This window comes from Panthera pardus, unplaced genomic scaffold, assembly GCF_024362965.1.
Source record: "Panthera pardus isolate Hobbes unplaced genomic scaffold, ASM2436296v1 HiC_scaffold_3, whole genome shotgun sequence".
NCBI classification, from domain to species: Eukaryota; Metazoa; Chordata; class Mammalia; order Carnivora; family Felidae; genus Panthera; species Panthera pardus.
Genome location: NW_026526876.1, coordinates 568,469 through 593,348, shown reverse-complemented (window position 1 = coordinate 593,348; position 24,880 = coordinate 568,469). Strand labels below are relative to the sequence as shown.

Genomic DNA, 24,880 nt, shown 5'->3' with positions numbered 1-24,880 from the left:
AAATAGGAAATGGTCGTCAAGGAAGGGGGAAGGGCCTGAGGCTGGAGAGCTGGTTCGTCCTGGGTGCAGCCTGGGGTGTGTGCCAGGGGGCAGGAAACCAGGTCCAAGTGCGGGGTCAGGGCCAGATGGGGGTCATACCAGAGTCTATACCTCATCTCAAGGCCAGACCAGCCCCCCCTGCTCTGCGGGCCCTGCCGGGCAGCATGCAGGGGAGGCTCCACAGACAGCACCGTTGGGGACTCCTGAAGCACGCCCAGGCCACCCGCCTCGGCTCCTACCACGCAGGTGCAGGGGCGGGAGGGGGTGCCGCTGATTTACATCCTACAGGTTGGGGGGAAAACCCAGGAAGTGCAGCTCAGGCACTAATCAAATCTAAGGCTAATAATAAACGTCCTGAGTAATGAGTGGCTTGGGCCGGAGCAGGCGAGGTGGCCGGACCCGGGCGGGCCCGGAGTGGTGTGAGTAGCCGGGGAGGTGGCCGGGTGGGGGGGGCAGTGGGGGCAAGGAGGGCTTGGCCAGGGGCGCCCCGCATGGGTTCGGTGGGGTTCGGCGCGAGTAGCACCCACGGCAGATGGACAAGCTCGGGCTTGTCTGGGGGCCACCCCAAGTCTGGGGGCTCTGGGGGTTTGCAGCTTGCACGCCGGGAGAGGAGCTGGGAGGCTGGGGGTAGGTATGCACCTTCTGCATCCATCCCCTGACTTTAACAATTATCAACGTATGGCCAGCCTTAGATCGTCTACGCCCGCCATTTTCCCCCTCCAGCCCCACTGGATCATCTTAAAGCTAATAACAAACATTGTATTCTTTGATGTGTGGATGCCTCAGCAGCCATCTCTTAAAAACTTTTTCAGAAAACAACACCCAGAAAACTAACCATCACGGCCTGACCAATTCTGAAAATTCTGAAAATTCTGACCCCCTAGTACTAGGACCAAATAGCCGATCAGGGTTGAGGTTTCCCAATTGTCTGATCAATGTCTTTTCCAGTCGGTTTGTTCAAATCAGGATCTGAGCCCAGACCACATTCTACCTTTGATTGTATGTGTTAATCTAGAGCAATTCCCATCTGGTCTCATTTATTCCCCCTGCTGTTTATTTATTGAAGAACCTGGATCGTATGCCCTGTAGAATTTTTATCAGGGTTTTAAAGGTTCGTTCAAAGTGACAGAGCAGGAAGCATAGGTTGCTGGAGACGATGGGACCCACGCTGCTGCTCTGTCCCCCACACGTCAGGCAAGGAGTCTATCTTTTCTCTGATTCCTTTTTGCATCCAGTGACCATGTCCCCAGACATGTCCCCAGCGAAGGGCTCAAATGTATAAAATTTCTGAGATAGCCGGAACAGGTGAGGACGCCCACCTTGACACAGGGTGAAAGTGCCGGGGCCTCCAGGACCACGGGCTGAGAATCGGTCAGAACCGTGACCCAGTGCTGAGCGAGGCTGCCTGGCACAGCAGAATCGGTACCGGCCTGCAGTCAGGGGTTCTGGCTCCCCATGTTCACGGACTCACCATGTGACCTTGGACGGGCCCTTCACCTCTCCAGACTCTGTTTCCCCAGCTGCACAATGAAGAAGAGTCTCTGCCCCGCCAGATGTCCCTCAAAACCTCACAAGGGCTCCGAACCCTCCAGAAGCCCTCTTGAGGAGTCACAAGCAAAGGTTCCGAGAAGGGCTGTGCAATTTCTTTCGCAGGCTTCTATTCTGCCCAGCCTGTGTCGGTCCTGGGGTTTTCCTGCCCTCCTTTGGGGCTGGATGATGGTTCTGGGATTTTATGTAGGTCAAGGTGGAGGTTGGGGAGTGGGGAGCAGCCACGGCACCCTCTGGTCTGCTGGTTGTCAACCATCTGCCAACTATGTCCCCATCAGTCTCCACAGCTTGCTGGCTTCCAGACCATGAATGAGTCTTAGAAGCTCTCTAGGGCTGCCCTGTCCAATCTAACCCAACGCCCACCCAGCCATCCCTCCACAGTGGGTTAGCACCCTCCCTCTCCTGTCCCCAAATGAGGGAAGGGTCAGAGGTCTCTTTTTAATTTTGTGTGATTCTTTGGCGTTTTAAATTTGCTTGTTGAGGGGCGCCTGGGTGGCTCAGTTGGTTAAGCAGCCGACTCTTGATTTCGGCTCAGGTCATGATCTCACGGTTTGTGAGTTCAAGCCGTGCGTGGGGCTCTGTGCTCTCAGCTCTGCACAGAGCCTGCTTGGGATTCTCTCTCTCTGCCTTTCCCCCCTCCTCTCTCTCTCTCTCTCTCTCTCAAAATAAATAAGTAAACTTTTTAAAAAATTGGCTTTTTGAGTAGGTAGTGGTCACGCTTTGCAAGCCCAGACAGTATAAAAAGGTATATAATATGAAGTCTTCTTCCCTCCCTGTCCCCCATCTGCCCAGTTCCTGCCTCCCCTGGAATAAACAGCCTTACCGACATATAATTTACATGCCTGAAAGTTTACCCATTTAAAGTGTACAAGTCAATGTTATTTATTATAGTTACAGACTTGTGCAATCATCACTATAATCTAATTTTAGAACATTTTCACCACTCCCCACCCCTCAGTCCCTCCACGCCCCCAGCCTTAGGCTTACCACTGATTTACTTTCTGTCTCTATCCATTTGCCTAATTTGGACCACTTTATAAAAATTGAACGTGGTTTTGCAACTTTCTGTCTCTACCAATTTGCCTACCGTGGGCCATTTTATAAAAATTGAATGTGGTGCTTTGCAACTGGCTGCTTCTTCTTAGCATGATGTTTTTAAGGTTCATTCATGTTGTGGCACATGTCAGCACTTTGTTCCTCTTTATTTATGGCCAAATTATATTCCGTTTAACGGATATGCCACGTTTTGTTTATCCATTCGTCGTGTGGTGGACATTTGGGCCGTTTCTGCTGTTTGGCTATTATGAATAATGCTGCCGTGAACTTTCGTGTTCAAGTATTTGGGGTGACATATATTTTCATTTTTCTTGGAAGTGCGATCGCAGCATCTTGTGGCAATTCTGTGTTGAACATTTTGAGAAACTACCAGATTGTTTCCCACAGTAGATGACCATCTGATCATCTTGCTTCAAATTCTCCACATCCTCACCAACACTTGTCATTTTCCATCTTTTCATTATAACTATCTTAGTAGGTATCTCAGTGTCACGTTGATTTGCATTTCCCTAATTGACAAATGATGTTGGGCGCCTTTTCCTGTGCTGATTCAGATGTATTTTTGGAAAAATGTCTAACTCCTTAACCCATTTTTAAATTGAGATGTTTCTTCATTGTTCAGTTGTAAGCATTCTTTATATATTCTGGATCCCTTAACAAATATATGATTTGCAAATGTTTCCTCCACGTCTGTGGACTGTCCTTTTCTTTTCTTTCTTTTCTTTTTTTTTCTAATTATTTCATTTATTTTGAGAGAGAGAGAGAGAGAGAGGCAGAGAGAGAGGGAGAGAGAGAATCCCAAGTGAGGCTCGATTTCACAAACTGTGAGATCACTACCTGAGCCCAAATCAAGAATCAGACACTTAACCAACTGAGCCACCCAAGCACCCCCCCTTTTATTTTCTTGATGGTATTTTGTGAAACCCAAATGTGTTTGATTTTCATGAAGTTTAATCTCTTCATCTTCTCTATAGTCATTTATGCATTTTGTGTCATTGCCTAACCCCAAATAATGAAGATTCACTCCTGTTTTCTTCTAAGCTTGTCGTTTTAGCTCTTACATTTAGATCTATGATCCACTGTGAGTTAATTTTTGTGTGTGGTGTGAGGTAGGCGTCGAAATTTGTTCTCTTACACATGGCTATCCTGTTGTCTCAGCACTATTTGTTGAGAAGATTATCCTTTCTCCCATTGAATTGCCTTGGTACCCTTATCAACTGAACATAAATGCTAAGCTTTATTTGTGGACTCTCAATTCTATTCCATTGGTCTATGCTTATCTTTATGCCAGTATCACACTGTCTTATTTACTATTGCTTTGTAGTAAGTTTTTGAAATTGAAAAGTGTGAGTCTCCCAGCTATGTTTTTCTTTTTCAGGATTGTTTTGGCTCTTCTGGGTCCTTTGCATTTCCATAAGATTTTAGGATCAGCTGTCAAATTCTGCGGAAAAGCCAGTTGGTATTTTTATTAGGATTTCATTGAATCTGTAGAATAATTTGGGGAATATTGCCATCTTAACAATATTAAGTCTTTCAATCCATGAACATAGGCTGTCTCTCCATTTATTTAGGTCTTGAAATTCTTCTTTCAACAATGTTTTGTAGTTTTCAGTGTACAAGTTTTACACTTTTTTGTTAAATTTATTTCTAAAAATTGTATTTAAAACACCATTTTTTTGTTTCTTACGTTTCTTTGCGGTGTTTCGTTACATATATACCAACTCTTATAGATTTGAACTTCCCCCCTTTTTGCAAAAATAAAGAAAGAAGGAAGGAAGGAAGGAGGGAAGGAAGGAAGGAAGGACAGAAGAAAGAAAGAAGGAAGGAAGGAAGAAAGAAAGAAAGAAAGAAAGAAAGAAACCCTGTTTATTTTTATTTTTGTTTTTCCACATAATATATCTTGGAGTTCTTTCATAGTAATATATAAAGAGCTTCCTCATTCTTTTTTATAGGTGCATAGTCCAGTATATAAGAATATTATAATTTACTCATTCACTCCCTTATTGATGGGCAGTTGGTTTTTCCCCAATATTCTGCTATTACGAACATCGCTGTATTATCTCACACTTTGAGATAAATCAGAGTTTGATCACTATATCAGTGGTAAATACATCAGTAATTTTGACAAATGTTGTCAAATTGCCCTCCACGAGGGTTATCCCTGTTTCCTCTCTTTCCATGGTGAATGAGAGTGCCAGTTTCCTTATGGCCCTGCCAATAGAAGGTGCAATTAAGCTCCTGGATTTTTAAGTCTATTAAGGAAAGATAGAATCAGCATAGTTTGAATTTATCTGTCTATTAGGAATGAGACCAAACATCTTTATGATGTTTTCCCCTGTCTGTGAACTGCCTGTTCATTGTGTTTGCCCAATTTTCTATTGGGTAGCTGGCCTTTTCCTTTCTGTTTATAGATAAGAGATGCAAGTGTTTTGTTTCCATTTTTCATTTGCCTTTGGACTTTCCTTGAGGTGTTTTTGGCCATGTTTGGTGATTTTTTGTTTGCTTGTTCTGTGTAGTCTATTTTATCAGTCCTTTTACAGATTTTGGATATGGTGTCATAGTTAAAAAAGTCTTTCATATTCTAAGGTTATAAAGAAATATCAGGTCATTTTTTTCTTTAGAATTTTAATAATCTTATTGTTTTCCACATTTAAATCTTTGGGCTATTTTTTTTTTTTTTTTTTTGGGACAGAGAGAGACAGAGCATGAACGGGGGAGGGGCAGAGAGAGAGGGAGACACAGAATCGGAAACAGGCTCCAGGCTCCGAGCCATCAGCCCAGAGCCTGACGCGGGGCTCGAACCCACAGACCGCGAGATCGTGACCTGGCTGAAGTTGGACGCTTAACCGGCTGCGCCACCCAGGCGCCCCTGGGTTATTTTTTTAATAGAGGGGAAATTATTTCCTGTGCTAGTTTCTGGCCCAGTTATTTAAAAAAAAAAAATTGTTTTGATGTCTGTTTATTTATTTATTTATTTAGGTTTATTCATTTTTGAGAGACAGAGACAGAGTGTGAGCAGGGGAGGGGCAGAGAGAGAGAGGGAGACACAGAATCCAAAGCAGGCTACAGGCTCTGAGCTGTCAGAACAGAGCTGGACATGGGGCTTGAACTCAAACCGTGAGATCATGACCTGAGCCAAAGTTGGGCACTTAACTGACTGGGCCACCCAGGCGCCCCATAATGTTTACTTATTTTTTGACAGAGAGAGAGACAGAGTGCTAGCGGGGGAGGGGCAGAGAGAGAGGGAGGGGCAGCACAGAATCCGAACCAGGTTCCAGGCTCTGAGCTGCCAGCACAGAGCCTGACACAGGGCTCGAACCCACCAACCGTGGGATCATGACCTGAGCTGAAGTCGGACGCTTAACCGACTGAGCCACCCAGGCGCCCCTCTGGCTCAGTTACTTTGTTTCTGTCAAGAATATCCTCCCCTAAGTTTTGAAAGCAAAAGCCAGCATTTTTTTCTCCTCTCCCTCTGCCAAGACACCTTTACCCTGAGTCCTACTTGAATGACAGAAATGCAGGCGGGGGAGGGGGCAGAATAAAACTTAAATATTGCCCCAATCCAGCTGTCTATAACACAGTGCAAAAATGGAGACGGCTTTTCATTCCACAAGTCTTTACTGGGGACAATGATGGACAAGGTCATTTATCAAGGACTACTGTGTCCTGCTATTATGGAAGGCACCGGATACAGAGATGAATGAGAGTGTCGGGAGACAGAATGGTGACTCCCAAAGGTCAAATTACAAAACAAGAACCATCACCAGGAAGGCATGCTCAGGCCACACGGTCATCCAGGGGGGCACATGTAAGAGCTCAGAGGAGAGGCAAGGGGGCGAGGCAGCTATGGGGGCAAGTGTTTTTAGAAAATTATGGCGCTTAAGCCACAGGTTGAGGTTGTGGGAGCAGTTCCCAGGCCTGGAGTGCTAATTTGATGATACTATTATTATTAATAATAATAATGTCATAATAATTCTCTATCATTATGATTATATGGTTTTATATTACCGTAAGATGATTTTAATTGTGACTACAATTAATCCATTATATTTTTTGCCACTTATATCAGACTAATAACTGCCACTTGGCAGCTTCATCTCTGGCCAGTTATACGCATGTCACGTACACGTCCTTGAGGGAAACTTCTCTGCAGAGGGAAGCCTGGAACGTCCATTTTGCAGATAACGAAAACCGAGGTTTTGTGCCCTTTCCCAAGGTGATCGGTAATGACACGAGGCATAACTGTGCTTTCCCCACCACAGACCCCTTTGCTCTCTCACGCATGTTCTGCCACTGAACTGTGGCAAATCGATTTTCAAAATGAGCTAACAGGAGACAAAAACTACAATGGGTAGAAATGGTCGCCCCCTTTCTACAAACACGAGAGGGGCCCCTGGGTGGCTCAGTCGGTTAGGCGTCCGACTCTTGCTCTCACCTCAGGTCTTGATCTTGATCTCAGGGTCATGAGTTCAGGCTCCATGTTGGGCCTTGTGCTGGGCGCGAAAACTGCTTTAAAAAAACAAATTCCCTATAAGCACAAAACTGAGAAAGTGACTTGACTAGTACTCCCGGGACTCAGTTTAGTTCTGACTTAGATCCAGCGTGGGGATGGTGGGCTCACCACCCTGACAATCTCTGAAAGGTAGTTTTGGGTGCAGGTGGGAGCTCCCAGGGGTTAGTCTCAGAGCTATTTTCAATACCTCAGAAGAGCCTGGTAAGAAATCACGTACAACAAACCGAAATGAAAAGCCACCTTCTCATTTCCTTCTTTGCCTCCTCCCCTCCCCCTCCTCTCTCCCTCCTCTCCCTTCTTCACGGGAATAAAAGCAGGCTTCTAAGTGGTCATTGCCAGTTCTCCCACATGTGCCCCAGGTGTCAGGCTGTGACCTCCTCCGGGGCACACACCCCATCTCTTCATGTTGGAATCTCCTTCTGACCCCTCCCCGCGCCCCCCCCCCCCCCGCCCCACTGACAGCCTAGTTCAAAGCCCCCAGCTCATGTGTTTACTCAAAGATTGGTGAGAAATTCCTCCTGTCTTGAAGCTTTTTTTGGTCCCTTCTTTTCAAGTCACATTGACAGATTTTCTTGGCAAAATTCCAAAGAACGAGAAGGAGTTGCTGAGGCTTTTATCCATCTTGCTTCTTTCTCATGGGGACAGGACCCTCTCCCCACCATGGAGAAAGACACAGGGTTGTCTTGGGTCCTTGTGGCAGGAACTGGCCCTTTTAATTTTCCCTTGACCCAGGTCCAGGCCTTGGCCAGTACAATACTCCATAGTGCAAGGAGTGGCAATGTTAATAAGGGCAATAGCTCAGGGGGTTAACCTTTTACTAATTGCACAGTACCATACCAGGCAAAGCACCTGCCATGCATGTAATAACCACAATGGCCTTATGAAGTCAGCAATAACATCCCCATTTTACAGATGAGGACACTGCGTTTCAAGGAGGCAAAGTTCTGCCCAAGGTCACACAGCTAGGAAGTGCTGGACCCGGGATATATAGTCCAGTGGTTTCCAGCCATTGCTACCTGAATGTCCAGAATATGATATGCACACACTGCTAGTTATTGACTTTTCGATTTTAGACATTGTGCATTAATTTCCTGCTTTCTAAGACGAGAACTCAACTCTTACATCACCCTCTGTGTACCCACCACCTCCCCTCCACCCAGTCTCCCAGAGCACGGTGTTTAGTTAGATCCATGGAGACGGAGAGCAGTTCTGGCGCCAGCAATGGGGCTGACCCCGTGGCAGATGTGGCAGGACCAGCCGACCATACTCCTGACAGCCTGCGCATCTGTCCACTCTGACGCCCTCAGGATTTCCAGACTCCATCAACAATGGAAATTCTTTTGGATCCCCCCGGTCAACCCCAGTGCTCAAGGGTAGACTGCCAGCTAATCAGCTTGCCCCCAAATGTAAAACCCTCCACGGTATCGTTCTCCCTTTTCTTCTTCCTCTCTCTCCTAAGTCCTGGTATTGCCTTTGTTCCTTGACAGTGGTCCAATGACTGTCCCCGCTCACACAGATGAGGAAACTCTTGTATGGGAAGCATAAGTCAGAGTCCTTGAGTTATTCACTGACAGTTGCTCACACGTTTATGATGCTGTGAATTTTGTTCCCAGCTGAACTATCCGTGTGCTATGATTTCCCTCGCGTTGACAGCGCCTGAGTTCTCTCTGCACGTGTCAGCGATTTATCCTCAGCTCTGTGACAAACCCAGCCTGTCAGTTGGTCAAACATACTCACTTGTCTATTATTTCAATGTTCATCAGAGACATTCCTTCCCTCTTTTATTTTAGCTGGGACAGTGTTCCCTCCAGGCCTACAGGCAGCTGTCCCCCGAGATTTCCTTCGGCATCATTCTGAGAATTTCTACCTGCACCTCTTTGCTGAGATGGATCCTGTGTTTCTCCCCGACTTGTCACCATTTGGCTTACTCCCTACATTGGATGGAGTGTATCCCCCAGCAGCTTACCAAGTCACCACTATCTAGATCCAAAATCTCTCATCATCCCAGCTTTCCCCTCCCCTCAGCCCCTGGTAACCCCTGGTCTACTTTCCGCCGCCATGAATTCGCCTATTCTAGGTGCCTCGTGTAAGCAGAATCAGACAGTAGCTGTCTTTTCGTGGCTGGTTTATTTCACTTACCATAAGGTCTTCAAGGTTCATCCGTGTTGCTGCATGTGTCCGTACTTTACTCATTTTAATAACTGAGTAATATTCCAATATATATATAGCACTTTTTATTTATCCCTTCATTTATCGATGAACACGGGCTTTCCACTTTCGGTCTATTGTGCATAATGCTGCTGTGAACATTAGTGTACAAGTATCTATGTGAATCGCTGCTTTCAGGTCCTTTGGATGTATATCTAGGAGTGGAATTGCTGGGTCACATGGTAGCTCTATACGTAACTTTGTGAGGAAACGTCAAAGTGTTTTCTATAATAGTTGCAGCATTTTTCATTCCCGCAATCAATGCATGAGGGTCCCAATTTCTCCACATTCTTGTCAAGACTCATTTTTCACTTTTTGGATAATAGCCATTCTAATGAGCATGAAGTGGTGTCTCACTGTAGTTTCGATTCAAATTTCTCCAATGACTGGCGATGTTGAGTATTTTTATATGCTTATGGGCCATTTGGATGCCATCTTTGGGGAAACGTCAACTCAAGTCTTTCGCCCAGTTTTGACTTGAGTTGTTTCTGTTTTGGCTGTTGAGTCTCAGGAGTTTTTTATGTCTTCTGCCTATTAATCCCTTATCAGAGATGTTATTTGCAAATATTTGCTCCCATTCTGTGAGCTTTTTGTTTTTACTGTCTTGATGGACAGAAGTTTTTAATTTTGATGAAACCCAACATATCTAAGTGTTGTATCAAAAGTGGAATTACCAGATGGAATGCGTGAAGGTGTTACCCGGTTTTCCTCTAAAAGTTTTATAGTTTTAGTCTGAAGTTTAGGTCTTTGATACATTTGAAGGTAATCCTCCAACTCTTCTTATTCTTCAAAATTACTTTGGCCTATTCGGGGCCCCTTGCAATTCCATATGAAGTTTTAGGATGAATTCTTGTATCTGTGTAAAAAAGTCACCGGGATTTTGTTAAGGACTGTAATGAATCTGTAGATCACTTTGGGGAGTATTGCCATTTGAACAACATTAAGTCTTCCAGTCCATGAACATAGGATGTCTTTTATTTAGGCTTCTTTAATTTCAGCAGTGTTTTGTAGTTTTTCAGGATATACTTTTTTTTTTGTCACCGTGGTTAAATTTATTCCTAAATATTTTATTCTTTTTTTACGCATTTGTAAATGGAATTGTTTTCTTAATTTCCTTTCAGGATTGTTTGTTGCAAATATGTGTGTGTGTGTGTGTGTGTGTGTGTGTGTGTGTATTTGTGTATGTATATATATACTTGCATATAGATATATTCGTGTATATATATATTTGTGTGTGTGTGTATGTATATATATATATATTTGTGTGTGCGTGTGTGTGTGCATTGGTTTTGTATCCTACAACTTAATATTAGTTCTAACAGGTGTGTGTGTGTGTGTGTGTGTGTGTAACTTTTAGGGACTTGACATGTAAGATCATGTCATCTGTGAACAGAGATAATTTTATTTTCTCCTTTCCAATTTGGATACCTTATTTCTTTTTCTTGCCTAATTTCTCTGGCTAGAACTTTCAGTACTATGTTCAATTGATGGAGGAAAAGTAGGCTTTCTTGTCTTGTTGCTGATCTTAGGAGAGAAGCTCTTAGTCTTTCATCATTGGGTAGGATGTCAACTGTGAGTTTTTTCATATATGGTTTTTATCATATTGAGGAAATTCTCCTCTATTTCTACTTTACTGGGTGTTTTTTTTTAATCATGGAAAGATGTTGAATTTTGACAAATGCTTTGTCTGCATCCATTGAGATGAACATACAGTTTTCTTTCCATTCTTTTACTGTGGTGTGTTGCATTGATTGCTTTTCATGTATTGATCCATTATTGCATTCCAGGAATAAATCCCACTTGGCTGTGGTGTAGAATGCTTTTAATATGCTGTTGGAATTTATTTGCTAATATTTTGCTGAGAATTTTTACATCCATATTCATAAGGCATATTGGTCTATAATTTTCTTTTCTTATGTTGTCTTTATTAGGCTTTGGTATCAGTGTAATGTTGACCTCATAGAATGAGTTAGGAAGTATTCCCTCCTCTTCAATTTTGTAGAAGAGTCTGAGAAATACTAATGTTAATTCTTCCTTAAATGTTTGGTAAAATTCACCGGTGACACCATCTGGGCTTTTCATCATGGGCTTTTCATTGAGAGGTTTCTGATTACCGGTTCAGTCTCCTTACTTGTTATATATAGGTCTGTTCAGATAGTCCTTCCTTGTGTGTCAGTTCTTATAGACTGTATGTTTCTAGGAGTTTGTCTATCTAGGTTACCCAATTTGTTGGATGTATAATTGTTCATAGCATTCTCATAATCTATAAAATCTGTAGTAATATCCCCACTTTCATTTCTTTTTTTTTAATCTTTCTCTCTTTTTCCATTTTATTTTATTTTCATCATGATAGGTGTACTCTTTAACCCTCAGCCCCTATTTTTCCCCCTCCCCCCCACCCTTTTCTTCTCTGGTAACCATCAATTTGTTCTCTACAGTTAAGAGTTGGTTTCTTTTTTTGTTTTTTTGTTTATTTACTTTTGAGAAAGACAGAGAGTGTGAGCAGGGGAGGAGTAAAGAGAGGGAGAAAGAGGATCCAAAGCGGGCTCCATGTGAGTCTAATGTGGGTCTCGAACTCATGAACTGTGACATTACAACCTGAGTCAAAGTTGGACGTCCAACTGACTGAGCCACCCAGGTGCCCCAAGAGTTTGTTTCTTGGTTTACCCTTCTCTTTCTCCCCCCCCCCCCACCTTTGTTTGTTTGTTTTGTTTCTTAAATTCCACGTACGAATGAAATCATATGGTGTTTGTCTTTCTCTGACAGACTTATTTCGCTTAGAATTATACTCTCTAGCTCTATCCATGTTGTTGCAAACGGCAAGAGTTCATTCTTTTTTATGGCTGAACAATATTCCATTGTAGATCTATATCACCTCTTCTTTATCCATTCATCAGTTGATGGACATTTTGGCTGTTTCTACAGTTTGGCTATTATAAACAATGCTGCAGTTAATATAGGGGTGCATGCTGTTGGTGGGAATGCAAACTGGTGCAGCCACTCTGGAAAACAGTATGGAGGTTCCTCAAATAATTAAAAATAGAACTACCCTACGACCCAGAAATTGCACTACTAGGTATTTATCGAAGGGATACAGGTGTGTTGTTTCAAAGGGGCACATGTACCCCCTTTCATAGCAACACTATCGACAATAGCCAAAGTATGGAAAGAGCCCGAATGTCCATCGACTGATGAATGGATAAAGAAGATGTGGTTTATATATACAATGTAATACTACTCGGTGATGAAAAAGAATAAAATCTTGCCATTTGCAACAACATGGATGGAACTAGAGGGTATTATGCTAAGTGAAATAAGTCAATCAGAGAAAGACATATGATTTCACTCTTATGTGAAATTTGAGAAACTCAACAGATGAACATAGGAGAAGGGAAGGAAAAATAAGATAAAAAGAGAGAGGGAGGCAAATCATGAAAGACACTTAAATACAGAGAACAAACTGAGGGCTGCTAGAGGGAAGGTGGGTGGGGGGATAGATGAAATGGGTGATGGGCATTAAGGAAGACACTGGTTGGGATGAGCGCTGGCGTCATATGTAAGAGATGAATCACTAGGTTCTACTCCTGAAGCCAAGACTACACATATGTAAACTAACTTGAATTTAAATGAAAAAAAAAAAAAAGAAAGAAAGAAAGAAACATAGGGGTACATGTATCCCTTTGATTAGTTTTTTTGTATTTTTTTGGTAAATACCCTGGTAGTGCAATTCCTGGATTGCAAGGTAGTTCTATTTTTAATTTTTTGAGGAACCTCCATACTGTTTTCCAGAGTGGCTGCACCAGTTTGCATTCCCACCAGCAGAGCAAGAGAGTTCCTTTTTCTCCACATCCTCACCAACATTTACTGTTCCTTGTGTTGTTGATTTTAGTCATTCTGACAGGTGTGAGGTGATATCTCACTGTGGTTTTGATTTGCATTTTCCTGATTGTGAGTGATGCTGAGCATCTTTTCATGTCCCACTTTCATTTCTGACTTTAGTAATTCGAATCTCTTCTGTTTTTCTTAGTCAATCTAGCTAAAGATTTGTCAATTTTGTTAATCTATTCCAAGAACCGACTTTTGGTTTTGTTGATTTTCTCTAGTACAGTTTCTTTGTTCTCTATTTTATTTATCTCCACTCTAATCTTTATTATTTCCTTACCTCTGCCATCTTTTGGTTTAATTCACGCTTCATTTTCTAGTTCCTCATAGTGTACAGTTAGGTTATGATTTGAGAATTTCTTCTTTTTTAGTGCATATGCATTTACAGTTATAAATTTCCCTCTTAGCGTTACCTTTTCTGTATCCCGTAACTTTTGGTAACTTGTGTTTTCATTTTCACTTATCTCAAGATATTTTGTAATTTTCCTTGTGATTTCCACTTTGAGACATCAGTTGTTTAAGAATATGTTGTTGAATTTCCACATGTCTGTGAATCTTCCAGTTTTCCTTCTGTCATTGATTTTTAGTTTCATTCCATTTTGATCAGAAAAGATACTTTGAATGATTTCAATTTTTTAAAACCTGTTAACGTTTGGTTTGTGATCCAATATATGGTCCACCGTAGAGAATGTTCCATGTACACCTGAGAAGAATGTGTATACTGCTGTTGCTGAGTGTAGTATTTGTATATGTCTATTATATATCATTGATTCATAGTGTTGTTCAAGTTCTCTATTTCCTTATTGATCTTTTGCTCGGTTCTTCTATCCATTACGAAAAGCAGGGTATTAACATATGCAAATATTATTGTAGAACTATCTATTTCTCCCTTCGATTCTGTCAATTTTTGTTTCATATATTTTGGGGCTCTCTTGTTAGATGCGTGTATGTTTATAATTGTTATTACCTTCTTGCTGTATCAAACTTTTTATCAATATATTTTGTCCTTCTTTGTTTCTTGTAACCTCTTTTGATTTAAGGTCTATTTTGTCTGACAATAATATAACCGCCTCAGCTCCCTTTTGGCTATTATTTGCATGGAATATATTGTTCATTGTTTTTACTTACAATCTCTTAGCGTCCTTTTATCTAAAGGAAGTCTCTTGTACACAGCATATAGATGGATACTGCTTTCTTTTTTAATCCAATTTGCCAATTTCTGCCTTTTAATAGGGGAATTTAGTCCATTTACTTTGATGTGATGACTGATAAAAAAGGATTTACTTCTGTCGTTTATCTGTTTTCTGTATCTTATGTTTTTTGTTCCTCAATTTCTCCGTTACTCCCCTTTTTTGTATGTAGTTGGTTACTTGTAGCATTAACATTTTGATTCACTTTTTCTTTCCTTTTTTTAAATGTTTATTGATTTATTCAGAGATAGCGAAGTGGGGGTTGGGGGGAGAATCCCAAGCAGGCTCCATGCTGTCAGCAAAGAGCATGACACAGGGCTCGATCTCACAAGCCGTGATATCACGACCTGAGCCGAAATCAAGAGTTAGATACTTAACCGCCTGAGTCACCCAGACGCTCCTCCTTTTTTGTACTTTTAAAGGTTATTTCCTTAGTGGTTACGTTGGGGAATATAATTAACATTTTAAACTTATAACAACTTAATTTTAATACTAACTTAGTTTTGATAATATACAAACATTTTCTTGCTATATCTCTGTCCCTTCCCATTTACATTGTTATTGTCATAGATTACCTCATTATGAATTTTATGCCCATTAACATAGGTTTATAATCGTTTTATGCATTGTTACACTAAATCGTATAGGAAAAAAAAAAGAGGAGTTACAAACCACACAAAAAGTACAATAATACTTGCTTTTATATTTACCTATGTAGTTACCTTTACCAGTGTCCCTTATCTGTTCTCATGGCTGTGTCTACATCTAAGGTACTTTCATTTCAACACAAAGGACTCCCTTTAGCATTCCTTGTAGGGCAGGTCTAATGAACTGGGAATGAACTCCCTCAGCTTTGAAGGATAGTATTCCTGGATATGTAATTCTTGGTTGGCAATTTTTTTTTCTTTCAGGACTTTAAATATATCATCCCACTGCCTCTTGACCTCTATGGTTTCCAAGGAGAAATTAGCTGTTAATTTTATTGAAGGTTACCTGTATGTGAAAAGTTGTTTCTATGTTGCAACTTTTACAATTCTCACATTTTGATTACAATGTGTCTCAGCATTGGGCTCTTTGAATTTACCTTATTTAGAGTTCATTGAGGCTCTTGAACATATATTTATGTCTTTCCTAAGATTTGAGAAGTTTTCAGCCTTATTTTTTTTCAAATATTATGTCCTTTTCTCTCTCTCTCTCTCTCTTCCTCTCTCTTTCTGGAACTCCTAAAAATTTATGGTGGCATGTTTGATGGGGCCCCACAAGTCCCTCATGTTCTGTTCACTTTTCCTCATTTTTAAAAATTTCTGCTTCTCAGACTAAGCAATTCAATTGTCCTTTCTTCTGCCTGCTCAAATCTGTTGTTGAGCCCCTTTAGTGACCTTTATTCATTTCATTTATTAGATTTTTCAATTCCAGAATTTTTTTGTTTCCACTTTTTTATTTAAAAAAAATTATAAGAATGTATTTTGAGAGACAGAGACAGAGAGAGAGAGAAAGAGAGAGAGCAAACACAAGCAGGGGATGGTCACAGAGAGAGGGAAAGAGAGAATCCCAAGCAGGTTCTGTGCTGTTAAAGCAGAGCCCGACGTGGGACTTGATCTCATGAACCATGAGATCATGACCTGAGCCAAAATCAAGAGTCAGATGCTTAACCGACTGAGCGACCCAGGTGCCCCTGTTTCCATTTTTAATAGGCTATTTTTAGAGCAGTTTTGGGTTCATGGGAAAATTAAGTGGGAAGTACAGAGAGTTAGTTCTCCTATACCTCATTCCCCCAAACATGCACAGCGTCCTATACGATGAACATCCTGCACTAAAGTGGTACATTTGTTACAACGGATGAACCTATGTTAATACATCATCATCACCCAAAGTCCATAAGTTTACACTAACGCTTATTTTTGGCGTTGTACAGTCTACGGGATTTCACCAACGTAGAAGGACATGTATCCACCATGATAGTATCAAACAGAATAATTTCAGTTCTCCCTTCCCCAACCCCTAACAACCACTAATCTTTCTACTGTTTCCATAGTCTTGCCTTTTCTAGAATGTCAGATAGCTATAATCATGCAGTAGTAGCCTTTTCAGCTTGGCTTCTTTTAGTTAGTAATATGCAGTTAAGATTCCTCCCTGTGTTCTCATGGCTTGATAACTCGATTCCTTTTAAAAAAAAAAAATTTAATGTTTATTTTTGAGAGAGAGAGAGAGAGAAAAAAAGAGCATAGGGGCAGAGAGACAGAAAGCGAGACATAGAATCTGAAGCAGGCTCCGGGCTCTGCGTTGTCAGCCCAGCGTCCAATGCAGGGCTTGAACCCACGAGCCATGAGATCATGACCTGAGCTGAAGTTGGATGCTTAACCCACTGAGGCACCCACGTGCCCCAATAACTCATTTCTTTTTAGTGCTGAGTAAATTCCATTGTTTGGATGTACCACAGTTTATCCATTTCCTTACTGAAGGAAACCTTGCTTGCTTCCAAGTTTTGGTTCCTGTTTTACAACTTCTATCTCTTTATTCATATTCTCATACTTCATTCATACATAATTTTTTTATTTCCTTTAGTTCTTTGTCCATGATTTTCTTTAGGCATTGAATATACTTAAGACGGTTGATTTAACATCTTTGACTAATATTTCCAACGTCTGGGCTTCCTCAGGGATAATTTCTGTCAAATTCTTTTTTCTGTAAATGTGCCATATTTTCTCATTTCTTTGTATGTTTCGTAAGTTTTCTGAGAACTGGATATTTTGAGTATTCTGTTGTAGTAATTCTAATTCTCCCGTTTCTCAGGGATTACTGTATCTTGCTTGTTGATGGCTGGAATCCATTTGTGGCTTTTCCAAACTATTTTTGCAAAGTATGTATTTATTGTGTGTGGTCACTGAAGTTTCTGTTCCTTTATCTCTGCAGTCAGCCAGTGACCGGACAAAGATTTCCTTAAATGTCTGGCTCCGTTGGGGGTTGAAACAATGGTCACCAACCTCTGTGCCAGCCCCTCACTGATCAAAAGCAGCAAACAGCAATCCGAACCTACAACCCCAATGTTTGGAGGACAAGGTCCTCCTCACCCATCGGGGTTCCAGCAAGTTTCACCGGCAACATGAGCAGCTGCCTGCACAGCGGCATACGTGGGGTTGGAGACCAAGGAATGCTAGCCACCACCATGAAATACATTGAGATGCACCAAAATTCCAAAAATGTACCAGCTTCTTCCTCCAGTTCTCCCTGGGATAACTTCCAAAATAGTCACTTCAGATGGTTGCTGCCAGCTCAACATCTGTTAGGCGGGAGGGCAGATTACTGGCGCTCCTACTCTGCCGTCTGCCCTGACACTGTTCTCACATCCCAGTTTTGATTTGGGATCTCTGCTGACTTCCTAACGGAACTCTGTGGGTAGCCTGCTTGTTCTCGAGAAGGTTTTAGAACCTGCTCTTAATCTCTGGTCCTCCTACGTTTTATGATGATGGGTCATGGCTTGTGAGAATTTATTGTGCCAGACACCCGACTGGTTCTTTGAATCTGGAAGCTGTATCCTTGAAGTCTGGAAGCTCCCATTTAATCAACCTCTGGGCTTCCTGAAGTGATTGTACAATTGTCGTATCTTTTCTCTCCCTATTTTCTAGGAAATTTCTTCAATTACATCTTGCAACCCCTTCTACTGATGTTTATATTCTGGCTATTATATTTTTAATGTCTAATAATTCTCAGTTGTTCTATGCATATTCTTTTTTAAAGACAGTACTCATTCTTTTTCATGAATATAAAAATTCATCTATCTTTCTATCAATATCAATATCAATATCAATATCAACTGTTGGTATTGTTGCCTTTTAATTTTCTTCAGTTCCTTGCATTGTCTCTCTTGGCTCCCAGCATGTCCCTTCTGCTTGCTTTGTTTGAGTTCTCTTTTATGTAGGGGTGGCACTCCAATATCAGGTGACCTGTGGCTTTTGGCTCAAACTCAGATTGAGGCAGAAACAGCTGTTGGAAGTTCTGGGTAAATGAATGGGGTTGTTAATGTAGAAGCTTTGCTCTCAGAGGGTCAAGCAGCAAACTTGGTCATTTTCTTGAGAGAATCTCCCAGTTAGTGCTTTTAGGTCTTTTCCTCTGGGTCGGTTTTCCCAGAGAAGGGTCTGTTGATTCCCTGCCAGTTGCTGGATGGGGAAGGAGACGTTTTTTAAAAACATGGTCACACTACTCCTTAGGTAGTATTTTGGGGAGTGTGGACCTTAGGGCTGCCCTCAGCTGTGCCTGAGAAGACACCAAATCTTCTGCTCGGGTTGGTGAGAGGCTGTTACCTGCCTGGAGATGGAATCCGGCTGGGGTCAAGCTGTCTTTCTGTACATTTTCAACCAGTCTTTCTTTCATTGTTTTGCCTTCCCATCTCCTGTTGTCAGAGATACTTGGTACCTCCAGTTCCAGAGGCTTCCTGGGGTTCTGTGGCCCAAGTCAGCTTCCTTCTCCCTGCGGGCATCAAAGAAAAGAGACCTTTAACTGAAGTCAGTCACCCCAGCCCACATGCCTTCCATATTCCAAAATGTTGCTCACATCTGTCTCCTGCTGCAGTAACTTCTTCCGCTCTCTTTCCCTTTGAGGATAAATATCGTTTTGGAGAAGCTAATACCAGGAAATCAGGCAGAAAATTCTAGAAAACGTGGTGCATTCATAAAATGGGAGACTCGTCAATACAAAGCAAATGATTGAGAGAGCCTCAACAGAGAATGTGTCCCGGATATCTTGCGGAGCCAACACCCAGACACAAAAGTTCAAGGATGGGCAATATTAATGACCTACAGGGATAAAAGTCAGAATAGAAGTTACCGGCGGAAGTGAAGTATTGGACGGGAGGGGACCCAAGAGAGTCTTCAGGGAGCAAGAAATTTCTAGGCCTTGATGTGGGTTGTGACACAGGTGTATACATATGGAAAAATTCACCAAGTCGCACACCTAAGATCTGTGCATTTTACACACATCATTTTGTGTGTCTCATACCGCAGTAAAAGAAGAGAAGGGGAAGGACATTGACATTTATTGAATGCTTGCTGTATGCTAGGCACTGGCTGGATCTGCTTTTCTTTTTATTCGCTTAATGAGCACCTAATATGTCCTAGGCATTATCTAGGTTCTGAGGGCCGAGCAGTGCACAAAAAAATTAGAGTTCTCGCCTGCATGATGCTCGCAGCTAATGGGGGAGACACTATCAAATAGTCCCAGTCACAAAAGTGAAGTGAAAACAGTGACAAGTAGTGCAGAAGAAGAGGAGTGTCCTAATCTGGGAAGAGAGTCGGGCTTTTCTGAGGAAATGAAATTGAAACGGTGACCTAAAGGATCAGGAAAAAATAACCAGCAGAGAGGGAAGAAGGGCATTTTATGCAAAGGGACAAGCAGGTGAAAAGGCACTGTGGTCGAAAGAGGCACATTAGGCAGGACAAAGAACGAGGATGAGAAGGGCACAGCTGGTGGAAGAGCGGCGGCCCCAGAACTGCCATCTCACACATGGGGAAACCGAGGTTTGGGGACTTGACATGGTTGCCCCAGGTCACCCAGCAAGTGCAGCTGGGGTTGGAAGCTAGCTTTGTCTGGTTCCCCCTCTGCGTGCCGGGACAGAGTAGGAATGTGAGTGGGAGAGGCTGGGTTCTGACCTACGGCAGGGTGCCAGCTACCCTCATGCTCCCTGCCTCTCAGCTCCACAGGGCCTGCGGATGGGGGTGGCCATGGGTCAGTGCCCCGAAGAACAGTACTGGGATCCCCTACTGAACATCTGCCTCTCCTGCAAACTCATCTGCAGCCATCAGATTCCACGCACCTGTGCAGCATTCTGCAGTGAGTTCTGGGGCCTGAGCCCCATGGGCTGGATCACCCCTTCCTTCCCTGCAGAGATCCCCCTGGCCCATTGCACTTGGGTGCCTGAGAAGGAGGTGGGGGAAGGAGATGTACACTGTGGCACCCCTTTACCCCCGGATCTTTCTGCTCTGGCCACACTGGCCTCCTTGCAGTTTCTTGAACATGCTGTGTTTCTTCCTGCCTCAGGGCCTTGGCACACGTTGTATCTTCTGCTTAGCATGCCTCTCCCTGTTATTCTGCCCTCAGCTCCCTCCTATTCAACCAACCTTCAGGTCTCAGGCCAAATGTCAGAGGTCTTATCTGATGGCCTAATATATTAAATCCCCCTTTGTCATTTTCTGTTCTGACTTGCTTTTGAAGCTTTTTATGACAGGAACTATCACAGAGGATAGCATAATAAATCCCTATCTACCCATCATGAGCTTTATAGATTCTGCCTTTTTATCCCCCAACCATTTTTCTTTTTTGCTCGTGCATTTTAAAGCAAACCCAAGAGCTCATGTAACTTTACCTGTAAATACGAGATCATGAATCCCCAACACATAAAGGCCTTCAAAATATAACCTTAATATCTCGTCACCCACAGCAATAATTCCTTAGCATCATCTGTACTCAGGCTATATCCAAGTTTTTCTGATGGTCTTGAAAAAGATATTCCCCTTGCTATTCTTTTATTTTCAATGCTTGTTTATATTTGAAAGAGAGAGACACAGAGTGCAAGCAGGGGAGGGGCAGAGAGAGAGGGAGACACAGAATCTGAAGCAGGCTCCAGGCTCTGAGCTGTCGGCACAGAGCCCGACGCGGGGCTCGAACCCACGAGCTGTGAGATCGTGACCTGAGCGGAAGTCGGACGCTTAATTGACTGAGCCACCCAGGTGCCCGTGTTTGTTATTCTTTTTCATAACTTGTTTTTCTCCTTGATGGAACTTCTCATGATTTGTGTTATGTTCTTTTGTGTGTATTTGTTTCATGTATACCTCAACCATCAGTCCGCGAACTCCTTTTGAGCCTAGCACCGTGACTGAAACATAGTAAGCGATTCATAAATACTGATTGAGTAGAGCTCGGAGAGGCTGAGTTGCTTGCCCAAGGTCACACAGCATAATAATGGAAAAGTTAGGATTTGAACCAGGACTCTCTGACTCCAAAGCCATGACTCTACACTATTCACGGTTGACTCTTCTATCATTAGGAGGTAGAATATTCATTGTGTCATTCCACGAATATTCATGGAACTCTCTAGCCCCTTGAAAATAGGAAACTGATGTGATCCTTTGAAGGGACTATCATCTGACGGGAGAAATAACTACAATTCAGGGGAGAAGAGTAAAGTACCATAAAACGCTACAGTTGGGAGAGACGCCCCCCCCCCCCAGCTGATGGGTTGGGGGGCAGGGAAGCATTTTTGGAGTAACCGCACCGGAGATAGATTATTAAGGGTCTGTAGACGCGGCAGTCAGATGCGGGGGGCAGGGCACTCCAGGAAGGACCAGTATGGGCAAAGGCAGGGAGGTAGAAAACACAATAGGAAATATCAAGGTCATAGGGGAAGTTTCTGGGGTTGGGCAGTGAGGGCTGGTGCTCTGGGGAGCTCAGACAGCACCTGCAACAGCCACGCCGGGGGCCCTGAGGAGGGGAGGGGGTCCACACATAAGACCCCGGGAACACCACTGCCCTCATGTCAACTCTGTCTCATGAGTGGCGGAGCCAGTGGTCCTATGTGACTTAGTGGGACCCCGGGGCAGAGACGGGGCAGGGGGAGGTCACCGGTCCCATCTGAATCTTCCCTGAGATCCCGGGTCGACCGTCTTCCTGGTCTTTTCCTTTCTTCAGTCAAGGACATAAGAGCTGCTGTGTTTGTGCTGCAAAGAGGCACCAATGAATATTCTAGTTAAACCTCCCATTCACCCAAAATTCTTATCACGCATCGGGCACTGTGCCGGGAACTTCAAATCCTCATAGCGACTCTAAGATGTCAATATTATTATTACCTCTGTCCTGGAAGTGAGGAAACTGAGGCATGGAGAGGCTAAGACCCCACAACCTTCAAAGGTAGGGCCAGGGATGCTCTTAACCCTGTCTGACCTTGAAGTCTGTGTTCTTACCCTCTATCTGGCACTGCCTCTGGAATGTGCCCTTAAAGATCTGTGTGAGTCCCATTTGCACATAAATAGAATCTTATTTTAAGACAAGGGAAACTTGCCCTGTGAAAGTATAGATTGCTGTTATGCACTCAAAATTGCTCTCTGAGGGGCGCTGGGTGGCTCAGTCGGTTAAGCATCCGACTTCAGCTCAGGTCATGATCTCATGGTTTGTGAGTTCGAGTCCCGCATCGGGATCTCTGCTGACAGCTCAGAGCCTGCCTCAGATCCTCTGTCCCCCCACCCATCTCTTCTCTCTCTCTCTCTCTCTCTCTCTCTCTCTCTCTCAAAAATAAACATCTTTTAAAAATTCCTCTCTTACAGAAAGTGTGATTAAGCTGTAGTTTGCGTGGCCTCTGCTCCTTGGCACTGACCCCTGTTTAAGCTCTTCGAATTCTCACTCATTACAACAAAAGAAACACTATTAATTTGAGCTTTTCCTTCTCCCTTCCAGCCCCCTCCCTCAACTTGCCAAGGTGGTTTCTGGCCTCTTCCTCCAATCCTTATGTTAAAATGAAAGGTTCCACCTTTATGAAGTTGGGAAAATGCAAGTACACGACTTATGTGATGATGTAACAACCCAGACTTCAATTTTAAAAGACACCTAGAAAATTCTTATGTTTAGAAGCTAAGAAATGCACTTTTTAAGTTGTTGCGGGGTTTTTTTTTTAAGTTTTATTTATTTACTTTGAGGACAAGAAAGAGCCGGTGTATGTGTGCACAAGTAGGGGAGAGGCAGAGAGGGAGAGAGAGAGAGAGAGAGAGAGAGAGAGAGAATCCCAAGCAGGCTCAGCACTGTCAGCATGGAGGCCATGGTGGGGCTTGAACTCATGAACTGTGAGATCACGACTGGAGCCAAAATCAAGAGTCGGATGCTTAACTGACTGAGCCACCCAGGTGCCCCAGGAAAGGCACTTTTAAATAACCTATAGGTCAAAGAAGAAGTAATAATGAAAAGTAAAAATAGGGTAAAGTAAATATAGGAAAAATACTATGGATCAAAAGTATATATTGTAGCTAAGACAGTATTTATTGGACAATGTATAGCCTTCCACTCACGTATTGGGAAAGGCCTTGCATCACTCTGGAATTTCTTCCGGGGAATTGCATTGTGATTTTTATGTTTAATGTTTATTTATATTTTTAATTTTGTTAATGTTTATTTATTTTTCAGAGACAGAGAGACAGAGTGTGAGTGGGGGAGGGGCAGAGAGAGAGGGAGACCCAGAATCCAAAGCAGGCTCCAGGCTCCAAGCTGTCAGCGCAGAGCCTGATGTGGGGCTCGAACTCACAAACCGCAAGATCGTGACCCGAGCTGAAGTTGGACGTTTAACCAACTGAGCTGCCCAGGCATCCCAATGTTTATTTATTTTTGAGACAGAGAGAGAGAGAGACAGAGTGTGAGAGGGGCAGAGAGAGAGGGAGACACAGAATCGGAAGCAGGCTCCAGGCTCCGAGCTGTCAGCTGTCAGCACAGAGCCCGACGCGGGGCTCGAACCCACAAACCGTGAGATCATGACCTGAGCCGAGGTAGGACGCTCAACCGACTGAGCCACCCAGGCGCCCTGTGATTTTTTTTTTCAACTGTGAAGCCCTTGGAGGCCAGATTCACGGGTCCCGCAGGTCCCTGTCTCCCAGTAGCACCGCTCATTTCTGTCCCCCAGAGTCACTCAGCTGCCACAAGGAGCAAGGCAGGTACTACGACCAGCTCCTGAGGGACTGCATCAGCTGCGCCTCCATCTGCGGACGTCACCCCAAGCAATGCACGTACTTCTGTGAGAACAAGTTCAGGAGCCACGCGAACCTCCCGCCAGAGCTCAGGAGACAGCGGGCTGGGGAAGCTGGAACCAGGCCAGACGACTTGGGAAGGTACCAGGGAACAGAGCACAGAGGCTCCGAGCCAGTTCCAGGTAAGCCCCCTGAGGCCGGCCTGCACGGTGCCTGAGGGTCAGAGCAGGAAGCAGGGCCCGTGCCAAGCCTCCACAAGGAGGGTCTGCAAAGCAGGAAGCGCAGAGTCAGGGCAAATGGCCAGAAGGCAGGGGAGGGTCATCACAGGACAGAAAAACTTTTAGGCAAAAGATCTAGAAGTCTGTGGGCCAGAAGGAAGGGCGGTGGGGGAGGGGGAGGGGAGGGGGAAAGACCTGGTCATTGAGAGTCTTATAACGGAGGCTAAATCAGTTCTTAAAACGTGGGCAGCAGCTAACCAGCAGAGCTGACCTTGTGAGCAAGGTCTCTGATTCCAGTTAGACACAGCGGGCACTTCCTAAGAATGAGAGGGACCGAAATATCACAACACAACTTATGCTGGGGGTTGGCCACTTGGGATATGGTGAGAAGGGTCCCTTGAACCGGACATCTACCGCGTGCCAAGCATTGAAAGTGTTTAATGACCCTCCCAGAAAACACCTCTTGGCTTACCCACCCTGCTCGTGGTGTCGGAAAGAATGGGAGGGGGG

The 24,880-nt window shown here is 43.6% G+C and overlaps 1 protein-coding gene across 1 annotated transcript in view; it reads left to right on the top strand.

The window, feature by feature from the left end:
- The first annotated feature begins 354 nt into the window (after positions 1-354).
- The window catches only part of TNFRSF13B (TNF receptor superfamily member 13B), a 36,733-nt gene continuing 12,207 nt past the window's right edge, over positions 355-24,880 (top strand). The window contains exons 1-3 of the mRNA XM_019413233.2: positions 355-458; positions 20,125-20,262; positions 24,089-24,334. Coding sequence (XP_019268778.1) covers positions 401-458; positions 20,125-20,262; positions 24,089-24,334 — 442 coding nt within the window. The 5' untranslated portion in view covers positions 355-400. The remainder of the gene's footprint in view (positions 459-20,124; positions 20,263-24,088; positions 24,335-24,880) is intronic.